General features: G+C 37.2%; 1 protein-coding gene across 2 annotated transcripts in view; it reads left to right on the forward strand.

Moving 5' to 3' along the window:
* PDK1 (pyruvate dehydrogenase kinase 1) overlaps positions 1 to 10301 on the forward strand; it is a 31980-nt gene extending 21679 nt beyond the window's left edge. Inside the window, exons 9-11 of one of the 2 annotated variants that reach the window (XM_047722166.1) lie at positions 2812 to 2922; positions 5154 to 5267; positions 7707 to 10301. In XM_047722166.1, the coding sequence (XP_047578122.1) occupies positions 2812 to 2922; positions 5154 to 5267; positions 7707 to 7847 (366 nt within the window). In that variant the 3' untranslated portion in view covers positions 7848 to 10301. The remainder of the gene's footprint in view (positions 1 to 2811; positions 2923 to 5153; positions 5268 to 7706) is intronic. The other variant, XM_047722167.1, reaches the window with a different exon arrangement.
* The last annotated feature ends 3262 nt before the right edge of the window (positions 10302 to 13563 follow it).

The raw sequence follows: 13563 nt of genomic DNA on the forward strand, positions 1-13563 counted from the left end.
TTCCGTTGGCTAAGAATCCTGTGAGAGAGTTGGTTTTTTCTGGCCGATGACTCTAACTGCTCTTTTAGATTTGGTGTTTGTGCTATACTCAGTAAATAAAATAAGTTTTAACAGCCACATGTCTTTCAAATTAAAATGTCAATGTCTTGGTTTGTTCCCTGTTGGTGATTTTACAAACTAGACATTGAGAAAGCTGTTGAGGAGGAGACTTCAGGAGCTCTGGGTGAGTTCAGGGTTAGTAAATCTCCTGCCTTTAGAGCTGTCATCAAGTTAGTGGTTCATTTCCCTTGGATCTGAAATTCACACAAATTACCCCAGGGAGGCCAGTGTTATGGGGAATAGGAAGTTAGGGATGACAACTCTTGGTTAGATGACATTGCGAAGTGGTGATTTCTTACACCAAAGAGAAAACTTTAAAAATAAAAATTTTGGCAAACTTCTCTTTCTCAGCCTTTCTGTTGACATTACTGTGTATCACCCATCTCTTTTGTAATATCTTTACATTTCCTTGGCATAGGCTTCTTCTGATGATTCTCGATTTTTTCTTCAAATTATCTTGATCAGAAGTTTAATTTTCATAATCTTTCTCAAAATATTTCTCATCAGACTGCCATTCTTCTTAAATATGTACAGACCAACTGTCTGTCCCTCTCTCCCATTAGTCCCTTTTCCCCTTTTTCCAAGGAACTCAGATCTTCTGACATAATATCATCTGTTGCAATTCCCTTAGAAACTCTTTCGACCACTTTAAAAATCTGGTTCCAGTTTATTGTGTCTTTGGCTGCAAAGCAAAGGAGGTCAGCTTTATCAGTTTTTAGTTACATTCTTATGGCTTAGTTTACCCCCTTCACCTGTAAGAAGAAGACACTTCTCAAAGTCACCTCTGTCCTTTCTACTCAGCTCTCTGCTTTTCTCATACTGGCCTCTAGAGAGAAATTACTTCTTGTTTCATGTAAGATTGTTGTGTCTTTCTGGCCAAAGGTTAAGGAAAACCAGGAAGTATTTACTAAAGTCTGCTTTTTATCTTAATATCTATTCTAATATATTCGTTACTTACTTAATATTTACAGAACACCCACACTTCTTACTCACATTACCAGTAAATGTGCAGCAGAACATTAAATTAAAGGATGAGTAATTAACGAATTGATCTATTCCAGAAAATACCCAGAGCTCTTTATTAATCTTATGAAAATAAATCTCTTCACTGGACTTTGAATTCATAGCCAAAAACAATTTCAAGCATGCTTATGTTCAAGTTCTAACTAAAGTCTTTGTGTATTTTTATACTGTAATTTTCTAGTTGTAGATGTATCAGAGGCAAGCCCTCAAGTGGTATTTCAAAGCATATTTTTATTTTAAAAATTAAAATATCTGTCATTTTCATTATGAAAGTAATATATATGCATACTGTAAAGATATTTGAAATTCACATAAAAACTCAACTATAAGCTATCCAGGCTTGACCTTTTTTTTTAATAATGCTCTTTTAAACTTATTTGTGATCAAGTCTTTGATTTTTTATTTCATATTTTTTTTTGAGTAGTCTCTACACCCTACATGGGGCTCAAATTCATGACCCCAAGATTAAGAGTTGGATGCTATTCCAATTAAACCAGCCAGGCACCCCCAGCCTACTGACTTTTTAACTACTCAACACTATCTATCCATCTACCTATTTATTCATTCATTCACATATATGTGTACCACACATGCACACACACATGTACACACACACGTTAAACCAGATTTGTTTGTATATTAATGTTACAGATAGTAGACTCAATTTAGATTTTGTGACAAAGGAAAATGTACAGTAATTTAGAAAATAAGGCCCCGTTGACTGTAAAGGAAAACAGAATGAAAATAGTTTCTAAATAAATTACTAAATTCAGCCTAACATGTGATTTGAGTTGAGAAATGACATTAGAACCATCCAAAGACCAGTGTACTCTAAACTCAAAAGGAAGTTGTCTGGGGGTCTGTGCTGCTGAACTGTGTTGTGTGGACCTCTTTCACCCCAGTACCTACAGTTCTACACAATATTTCATGGCTCAGTGGTTTTCTATTTTAGAATGTGCTTTAGTTTACTTCAGTAGTCCCCTATTTAGGTTAGAATCCAGTTTCAGCTATTCTGCATAGTGCTGCGGTGGATATTCTCATACACACTTTGCATACTTCTTTGATGATTTTTTTAGGATAAACACTGTTGGGTCAGAGGGTTCATGCATTTTGAATCTGATTGCCAAACCACCCACCAGAAAGGAATAACAAATTCATTGTTACATCCTGGATAGACTTAGTTTATGCCCCGTTCTGTGCTCGCTGCACTGTGGATGTGCGGCCAGTGAGAGGCAGAGCCCCAGCACTGACTCTGTGTTATGATGGAGCTTATTATGCATTAGAATTGTGCACATTGGAGTTCTGTGAAGTCTACCAGTGAGGAGAACGTTTACACTCACAACTTGGATTGCATGGTACTTGTTTTGAAAAGCAGTACTTTCTTTGGGCACCTGTGTGGCTCAGGTGGTTAAGCAGCTGCCTTCGGCTCAGGTCATGATCTCAGGATCCTGGGATCAAGCCCCGCTCTGGCTCCTTGCTCAGCAGGGTCTCTGCTTGTCTCTCTCCCTCTGTCCCTGCTCTTGCTTGTGTGCTTCTCTCCCTCTCAAATAAATAAATAAACAATCCTGAAAGAGAGAGAGAAGGAAAGGAAGAGCAATACTTTCCCATCAGCAGTTAAACTGTAAGTGTGTCTTGGTGTTTTGCTGTTTATGGGACTTGGTCATAAGGCATGATCCTTTCTCACCTTAGATGAGTGACCGAGGAGGTGGTGTTCCTTTGAGGAAGATTGACAGACTCTTCAACTACATGTATTCAACTGCACCCCGGCCTCGTGTTGAGACGTCCCGAGCAGTGCCCCTGGTATGTGATCAAGAAATAACAAAGTGTGAAAAAAGAAGAAAGAATTGAGTGTGTTTCTGTGAATTGAAAAAAAAAAAATCAAATGAATACCAAATAAATTACCAAATAAATCAGTGAAGCAATTGTGTAGGGTATCCATGAGGGAGAAAGGAAGCTATTAGAAAAAAACACTTTCCTTTGAATTTAAACAGCCTGTGGCTCATTTCTTCGTTTGATTGAAAAGAGCACAAGACAGCGAATATTGTTTTACAGTTCTTACTGCCAAGCTTATGGATAGTGATATGTCAGTAGTTTCATGTGGTTAACCACATTTTGATATACTATGTCTAATAGGAAGACTGAGTCACCAGTTTTGCTAGCATTTGGTCAACACTGATTGAATCTTCAGTGTTGATTTTTTTTCCTCATGTACTTAAATTAGAAAAAATCTCATAATCTAGACTCAGAAAAAAGCCTAGAGTTCTCATCACTTAATTGCCCACCTGGAAAAGGCTCAAATTATAATTGTTGTGGTGGTATTTTTTATTGATTTCAGTCACCTGTTTTCGGGTTTCCTTGCTCTCTAACCCCTAGAAAAGCGCTTTGCCAAATATCTGACCTGTAACTTGGGGAGAACTATTCTTTCGGGCTTTGAAACTTCTCTGGCATATGTGCTGGAGTTAGGCTAGAACAGATGAAATGCAGTATGAGTACAAAATAGATGGATCTATTTTAGATTCTTCCTAAGAAGTTACTAGAAGGACTTAGAGTTGTACCTGTTACACAGCACAGATTCTGTAGCTCAGCTGTAATCTAGTTCATGTCTTACCATACTTTTAAAATGATTACGCCAGGACTGTGCTGCTCACACTAAGGTGCGTATGCCTCCATGCACTGGCAGACACAGTCAAATAACAAACACGAGCCCCTTCTTAAATTCTGATTTTACTGTAAGAAGTAAGGGAGGGAGGGGTGTATAAATCACAGAGCTGTGTCTGGGATGGTAAGGGATCCAGGGCTGGGAACAGGAGAGCTGTCACCACCCTGAATCGAAGGGAGAAGTTGTTAGCGGAACCCAGAAGAAAGGATAGTAACCAAGCAGCTGCTTACACTCAAGGGGTCTAATCCCAAGGAAAGCTACCCTCAAGGGGAAGGAAACAGAGGAATGACTTCTGTGACTGGACTCCCTCTGAGCTACTACTGGGTTCCCCATTGTCTGGACCCACTGGAAGCAGAGGGCAGGGGAATCGTTGATAGCATCCTCCCAGGGCAAGGAGCCATGTGGAGAATGGGTAGTTGATTTGGAAGGGTAAACAGAAACTCTGGTCAGAAAAGCCAAGGAATAAACAAGTGGGAGAGGTAGATGAAGCCAGAGCCTACATTTGTTAACAGCACTCTGATTCCTGAATCCACGTAAGCTCTTAACTAAAGTGCATCATGGAGTATCATTGAACGTCTGGCTTGGTGATAAAAACTGTCTTTACACTTGTCCAAATGTTTTGCTTTGTATTAAAGAATTTTTAAGATTTATTCAGGTAAAGAAGGCCATTCTAGGAACTGGAGACAGGATGAACAAAGACACAGAAATGAAAAATAACATTTGTTTGAGGAACTTAAGAGCTGGAAATTTGGTCCAGCTGGACTAGAAAGTGAGAGGCAGAGACCTGAGGTCTTGAAAGTTCTTTTTAGAAGCTTGAATTTTTATCTCAAGGCAGTGGGTTGGGGATGGTAGGCAGGTAGGTCATGGTGTTAGTGGCGATGTGCTTTGTAGGTTTTTAAACAGGGGAGTGATTTGTCAGTGAGTGACAAAGTGGACTTATTATTGATCTATCCAGATTCAGAACACAGGCTGAAAATTCATGGTATAAAGTCAAGAGATGTATCTCTGAGACTGCCAACAAAGCTTTTTCTACTCTTGCTCCTAAAAGGGAGAACATGTTTAATGTGATATTGCCAAAAGCAGTATTGGGATACCCTAGAGCAAGGCAGCAAAGAAGAGCAATGTGCTGTTCTAGGTCTACATGAGTCATTTTATAGAAAAAAGAAAAATGAGTTTTAAATGACCAGAGGGGAGCCATCTAATGTAGTACCCCAACTAGGCTTCAGCTTGATCTGTATTAGTGGTTAGGTATTAATGAGCTCTTAGATGCAGGCTCTGATAGCTTCAGGATACTCAGAAGCATTCATTTTAACTAGAAAAGCATTTCACTGTGTGGCTTTCTGAATAGAATTTCACTTTTCTCATCTAACAGGCTGGTTTTGGTTATGGATTGCCCATATCACGTCTCTATGCCCAATACTTCCAAGGAGACCTAAAGCTATATTCTCTAGAGGGTTATGGGACAGATGCAGTCATCTACATTAAGGTAATAACTATAGTCTTTTTTTTTTTTTTTTAAAGATTTTATTTATTTATTTGACAGACAGAGATCACAAGTAGACGGAGAGGAAGGCAGAGAGAGAGAGAGAGGGAAGCAGGCTTCTTGCTGAGCAGAGAGCCCGATGTGGGACTCGATCCCAGGACCCTGAGATCATGACCTGAGCCGAAGGCAGCGGCTTAACCCACTGAGCCACCCAGGCGCCCCAACTATAGTCTTTTTGATTTAATGATAATTCTTTTGGTTATAAGAAAAGATGCCAGTATTTAGCTATAATGAAATTTTCTTCTACCTCATCACTGTTAAGATAAAAGAATATGGTTTTTTACATAGGATCCCATGTATTTTCACAAATGATCTCCTTAACTGGGGGAAAGGACACACTCTGACCTGTGATGATCAGAACTATAGCTGTTATCAGAAAAAAAGTCGGGCTGAAGTGGGAAATCACAAGTTATATATCACACAAATTTAATGTTAATGCAAAACACATGAATGGACATTGATCCCCCAATCTTTTGATGTACTGCCAGGGTCTTTTCTCCATATATGAGTCTGCAGATTCACATTTCGGTTGTCTCTCCTGCAGAAGCTATACTTAACCATGTATTGTTTTGATTTCTTTAAACAAAGAAACAACCAACTGCATAGTCTTTTTTTTTATATGTAGTACTTTACAGATGTCTTCTGACTCAGATCTGATAGCAATCTGTATATAACTTTTACTTCATGAGTCTTTCCAAAGCATTCATCTTAGTTTTCAAAGCACCTCCACCTACCCTCTATCCATCCATCCATCCATCCATTTATTTATTTATTTGTTTATTTATTTTGCATTTTGTTTAAGCAATACTTGATTAAATTATGTGATTATAGTGATAGATGTGAGTGCATAAACATATTTGGGAACAAGCACAGGGGACACTGTCTGACATATAGCTTACCTGGTGGGAGCAGAAACACTTAACCTGCTGGTCTGTGATGTTCCATGTGTTTATCTGAGTTCAGCATATTTTACAGGGTTGGAGAGCCACCGAGCCCCACCAGCCCCCTGGATTGGTTAAGCAGTGGGCAGTAGATACCTAACTTAGTGACTCAAGTTTCTTGTTCCGGCCACTAGATGGCACCTGTTTTATAGAAAATGGTGAAGACTGTGTAATGTAAAAAATAAGTTTATCCAAAAAGGTTAAATTTTTTCAAGATAATAATTCTTTCTCTTTTCTTTTAAACCATCTCAATTGTGAATAACTTGAAAAGGGCAACATGAAGGTACCATTTTTATCACCAAATGTAACATTTTTTTATCTAGCCCATAAATCAAGTTCCGGTAGTTCTGATATATTTAAAGAGAATATGTAGGTGAAAGGTTTTTTTTTCCACTTTGTAAAAAAACAGAAGACAGGAATCTCATAAAATCATTAAAATCAGGGGCCTCCTCAGTGGCTCAGTCTGACTCTTGATACCAGCCCAGGTTTTGATCTTCAAGTCATGAGCTCAAGCACCCATTGGGCTCCACACTGGATGTGGAGCCTACTTAAAAAAAAAAAAAAAAGTCATTAAAATCAATGTCAAAAATTTCCTTACCATTATTGGAATGAAATTTCCTGTTCAATATTTTCTACGTCTTGGGAATACCCATGACCTAAGGTCAGAATCCTACTAAAATACCTTAACTTGAAGAAGATAAGGAGGAACATGGTTTATCTCAGGTTTCAGCAATTTGCAGGAAACTGAAATAGAACAGTGTGAATCAATGGTAATGATATATTGGAAATGTGAAATAATGCACAATGTAGATATCACATCCGCTATAACTGAAATTGGTGGCTCGAACGGCAGGAGGAGAAGACACAGGGTCAAACCCAAGGCCAAGAATTTGTCAGTCAAAAGCCTTAGACATAGTTTTGTATTTATTGATAATGTTGTTATGATGACTTTTCAAAGTCCGTGACTATGCTGGAAAAAAATAGTATTTTTTCTAACAAATAATTGAAATAGATTTCATGAAATGATTTTACAATTATGTATATTAAGGTGCATATGTCAGTTTTTATGCATTTACACTTAAATGGCTTTTTCAGTTAACCAACTTCTGTTCTGGGTCATGTTTTTGTAAGAGGTGTCTCCTATACCTATGTAAAATTTCATTCCAGCAGCTTTCAGGCTGTTTGGACAATTACTGCAAACAAAAAACTCAATGTGCACACCAAGCAGTGCCATAGACTTAGTAAATAATGCATTGCAAATATGTACACTGTTTCAAAATGTATATAGATGGTGTGAATGATTAGTAAAGTACAAATTCAATAAAGCACTGTTTAATTTGGAGTAACCTTTTGCCACTGTATACTCTCTCAAATAGTGGATTCTTAAAAAAAAAAAAAAAAAAAAAAAAATGCCAGACTTAGGTCCCACTTTTTCTTTCAGGCTTTGTCAACAGAATCGATAGAGAGACTCCCAGTGTATAACAAAGCTGCCTGGAAACATTACAACACCAACCATGAGGCTGATGACTGGTGTGTCCCCAGCAGAGAACCAAAAGACATGACAACATTTCGCAGTGCCTAGATACGCTTGGGACACCTGGCAAATCCAGATGTGGCTTTTGTATTAAATTTGGAAGGGGTGACGTTCAGAACTACATTATACCAAATACTTCACATGTTTTTTTCAAAATTAACTATTTGGGTAGAATAAATGGAAAGTGAATTCCATTTATATCTGTTAAACCTCCTAAAGAATGAAATTGTACCTATTTTGCACTTATATTTTCACAGTGAATTGAGCATATTTTTAAACAACTGCAGTTTTGGTCAACTTTCCTCTTTATGGTAGACTTCAGAAGCATGGGGTCTTTGGGTTTCTGCAGAAAGCTGTGTGGTTTTTAAAGAACTTTTCATTTATGTGTGTTGGAAACCTTTCCTTAATGATTCTGATTAGCTAGTTAGCCATCCATCTGTTTTTTTGGAATTCTGCCATCCTTTCTTACTATGTAATGACAGCTGTAATAAGATGGTCTTCAGATGTAGCAGTGAGTAAGTAGAAAACAGTTGCCATGTAAATTTGGCACCAGCCACCTTTCAGCATCTACATGCATCACCTCCACTCTGAAGTTGATTTTTCACTTTTTAATTCCATTGCAGAGGATTGTAATGGGTTCCCTGTGGAGCTAAGCCAAGATCGTAAGCAATCTACTCTGAATGTGCTTGTGATTAATGCAGGGGGAAATTTTTATACTAAAAACAAATTAGCAGCAGCTAAAATTCTAGAGAAGAAATTGAGGTGGAAGCAATGAGTCCAGAAAATTGAACTATTGATTATTGAGATTACCTAGGGGAGCTTTTGAGAGACAAGAGTTTGTTTTGGGTCCGACTCCAGACATACAGAATCAGACTCTCAACTGAGTCCAGAGCCCAGAAATCTCAATTTTTAGAATGCTTCCCAGGTGAGTCTGTTGCCTCACCTAGTTAGGAAACCACCCTTTTAAAGTGAATGTTATAAAGTAACAGATCTTTAGGTTTTGATTTTCACTTACTGCAAGGTCAGGCTTCTAGACTCCAGGAGAGACCAACACTCTCAGGCCTGGTGCAATTAAAAGCAGGTAGACAAAGTGACTGCATGAGAACAGTCAGGTAACTGAAGAATCAGAACCATAAAAGCACAAGTATTGATGAAGAACATATATTTTATAAGAAATATTTAGACTTTGTTATCAGGAAAAATTCAACCAGGGCTTATCAACAGTTCTTTGCATTCATGTGGTGATTTCTAGTTTACAAATACTTTGGTGTAATATGATAACTCTGCTGGGCTTTACAACAGATGTAAAATATACAAGGATGTATACCACCCAAGGTTACACAGAATTGGAGTCAGGGCCTGAGTGGTTTTTGCTGATCACGGTCAGCTGTCAGGTCTGGGAAACCGTGAAATTAGGAGACTATGTTATTAGTCAGACCTCGACTTTTAAGGTGACAGGGAACTATATTGAAAATGAATTTTAAAGTAAGATTTTAAATATTTAAAAAACAGCTTTACTACTTAAAGGCGGGAACTTTATCTGGAAAATGCATTGGGCTGAAACACCTCATTCTCAAAAGGATTATGTGAGTTTAACAATTCTGTATAAATTTGTAAATCAGAAGGGATGGAAGAGGGCAGTGAGTCCGGGACCGTTATGTGAGAGGTGATAGTCCCAAGACTCAGGGTGAGTGGTTTGCCCGGGCCTTCTTAGCCAATTTGACCAAATGTTGGAAAAAGAGATCTTTTACCCAATATATCGTTCCTTAATTATGGATTTTGTGAAAAATAATAGAATATGCTAATGGTGACTTATATTCAAGGTGTTACAGTTTATTAGCTTTAAATTACACTTTTTTGGTAATGATGAAATATTTTAGAATTCTTTGAATCAAAATACTTTCTTTCCTAAATGAGACATTTGTATAACTGACATAAACTTGATGTTTTACTTATAAAACACTTTCCCTTCCTCCCCAAAATTAAAGTTTTTCTCTATTTATGAACTAAGTAATAATGTTTTTAAAGCAAAAGTGAAATGTTTTCCTTTAGCTTCTTTTTAAGCTATAGCCTCTTTTTTACTTTGTTATACGGTAATGGACAGAAAATTACATAAAGTGTTTGAGGGGTAGCATTTTCCTCTATGGTTTCAAATCATTGTGCTACCTGGAAAGTTTTTAGATTCTTAACCTATTTTCTCCACCAGCATTTAGTGTGATGCCATGTAGATACGGAAGTATATAGAAGGATGAGAAGTGGATACTAAGTGATTTCTTTTTATAACCTAGACATTTAATAAATGTGCCAACATTTTTTAGGAAGATTCGCAAAAATATTCTGCCCTATCCTTAAAATACTGGCTGACTTTAGATATCTTGATACTTAATAGTGATCACTTTCTTGCACTGTGAAGTTTTTACATGAAGATGTTGAAGTGGAAGTCTACCATATGATATTATAAAATGTTTTGTGTGTGGCAATAAACTGAAAACATGGACCAACTCTTACTTTGAAAATTAATTGGGTCAATTTAGAGTTTTCTAATATAATTATATTTTTAAATTAAAATCTCTTCCATTACCAAGTGTCAGTGTTCCATAAACATTCAAATAGTTGCAACTAGATGGCTCACACTGAGACACTGTCTTCAGTAGAGGAAATGTTTGGAACTTAGGTCTCTAATGTGTATATTCTAATGGAGAAGGCAAGAGGTAGAATTTGTATGGTTTGAGTTATACCAGGTTTTAAATATCCAAAATCTACTGATGACTGACTCACTGCTTAAGTGAAGATCTTCTGTTGTGTGATTTTTGAAAGGTTGTATTAACGTGCTCTTTGAATAACTTTTCACAGTATAAGTAATGTAGGAAGGGCCTTTATTTGACTAGCATTACCCTCTGTACCCTCAATTGAAGAGTCAGAACTAAATCTAGTCAAAGGTAGATTCCTGTCTTTATTCCTGAATAATGGAACATGATGGCAACTTCCCATCATTGTTAAATCTAGCAAGCTCCATAACCAACTCCATAGGTGAAAAAGTGGGGAAACCAACCACTAGTGTTCCTGTTCCTTTGTGGCCCGTGAGTGACTCATCAGAGAGGAAGCCAGAAACCAGTCAACCAGTTTCAGTCTGTGTCTTCAATTGCTTTGTCATAAATGTAAAGTTTTCACAGATGGGTAATCAGGATTGAGCTAGCTGGTTTGCAAATAGGGCTTTTCCTGGAGGAACTTTACATCCTATGTGATTAACTTCTGACCCCAGTGATTAATCTTCTTACAGCCAAGTCCAGTGCTTGAAAAAATACTATAATGAGGTGTGAAGGATTTTATGTATGTCAAAAAAGAACACACGCTGGTTTGCTGAGTTTAGGCATTCTAAAACTAGACTGCCCTTTTGTTCTATTTACGTGTTTGGAAAGAATTAGACACCACCACACACTTTTTTTTAGAGTCTTCACATTTCTTTACCAATTGCTAACCATAGGATTTTAGCAGGAAGAGACAAGATTGCCATTTTCTTTCATTTACAACATGAAATTTAATCTGTATGTGTATATATATATTAAATATATATATATACATATTTGCTTAACCAAATGAGCCACCCATGTGTCCCACACTGTATGTGTGTGTGTATATACACACACACACACACATATATATATACACACACACACACATATATACACACACACACATATATATATACACACACACATACAGTGTGGGACACCTGGGTGGCTCATTTGGTTAAGCATCTGCCTTCGGCTTGGCTCCTTGCTTAGTGGGGAGCCTGCTTCTCTCTCTGCCTCTGCCTGCCACTCTGCCTGCTTATGCACTCACTCTCTCTCTCTCTGACAAATAAATAAAATCTTAAAAAAAAAGAACAGTGCTTGTCACTTAGCGAACATAATATAGGTGTATATTATTATTCTTATTAATACTCTTTCCTCACTGGGGCCAGTATTGTACATAGTTATACACAGTCCAACTATAATTTTAAAAAGTTTTTCAGCAGTGAGGTTATGTTTTAATGGGTTTGGAATATGTTTCTAGGTCCCTTCATTCTGGTGTAAAATGGCCCATTTTTCCTGCAAAACGTTAGCCCTTTTTTCTTACCTTGCAAAAGCTGTTATTTTTATTAGGGAAAGGTAAACAGCTATCTTTTACTCTATTAAACTACAGATTTTTAGCAAAAATAGACAATTTTCTTTCCAGGAAGGTAAACTAGAGAAACTTTTCTTTGAATGTTACATTCATTTGGGAATTATTTTCTCAAAGTCTAGAAGTGCACTTCCTGCAGTTGTCACATAGAATATTGCGAGGAATTCTGTAGTTTGGAAAGGAAATGTTGACAACTGTTTATAATAAATTCAAAGTGAAAATTTCCTTTTGAAACAGTTTGTGAAGCCAGGACATTTTAAAAGTTTAACTCAAATGTAAAAGGCCACAGTATTCTTGCCTTGATTTTATACTTTGATGTCTTCCATTATAGAATTCAAAATACAATGGTTATAGAATTATAATACTGCATAAAAATATGTATTTGTCTAAAAACCTTAAAAAGTTCATCTGATTACATAACTGAAATAGAATGAAATAGAAATTGAGTGTCATTTATTTTACTCTATTACAGTATAAAAATCATCTGATTTGATACGAACTATTTCCTTTCATCGCTTACTCTCAGTATCTCCCATAATGCCCAGTACATAGAAGGCACTTACAACTGTATGTTCTGTGAATGCGTAATGAATCATGAGTTCAACATGTGCCCTTTCTCAAAATGAACTCACACAAAAAGGAATTAGTGCAATAAAGAAAACTCTAAGTAGTAACCAGCACAAGAAACCTAGCCAAAGGATAAAATAACAGAAGAAAAGAAGTTGAAGGAATAGCAAAGCTGCACTACTAAAGCTGTGGGGTTTTTTTAAGTATAAAGAAGTAAGTGAGTTGAAAATAGAGCTACCCTACGACCCAGCAATTGCACTACTGACTATTTACCCCAAAGATACAAATGTAGTGATCTGAAGGGGAACATGCACCCCAATGTTTATAGCAGCAATGTCCACAATAGCCAAACTGTGGAAAGAGCCCAGATGTCCATGAATGGATAAAGATATGGCTCGCGCGCGCACACACACACACACACACACACACACACACACACACACACAGGAATATTATGCAGTCGTCAAAAATGAAGTCATACCATTTGCAACTATGTGGATGGAACTAAAGGGCACCGTGCTAAATGAAATAAGTGAATCAGAGACAATTACCATATAATCTCACTGATATGAGGAATTTGAGAAACAAGGCAGAAGATTGTAGGGGAAGGGAGGGGAAAATGAAACAAGATGAAACCAGAGAGGAAGACAAACCATAAGAGACTCAATCTCAGGAAACAAACTGAGGGTTGCTGGAGGCTAGCGGGGAGGGATAGGGTGGCTGGGTGATGGACATTGGGGAGGGTATGTGCTATGGAGAGCACTGTGTATTGTGTAAGACTGATGAATCAGATCTGTACCCCTGAAACAAATAATACATTATATGTTGATAATGAAATTTTTAAAAAATAAACACTATCCTTGAAAACATTTTTAAAATAAATAAAAATTTAGAAAGTAAATGAGCCCACACTGTTAGGGTAGGTGTGGCAGCAAAGAGCAGGAGGCGGTACCTCTGGGGAGCCTTTGTAAGCTGCATCAAAAGGGCTACTGCCAGTAATGAATCATGGAACACTACATCAAAAACTAAGGAA

The sequence above is a fragment of the Lutra lutra genome, chromosome 3 (genome assembly GCF_902655055.1).
Source record: "Lutra lutra chromosome 3, mLutLut1.2, whole genome shotgun sequence".
Taxonomy (NCBI): Eukaryota; Metazoa; Chordata; class Mammalia; order Carnivora; family Mustelidae; genus Lutra; species Lutra lutra.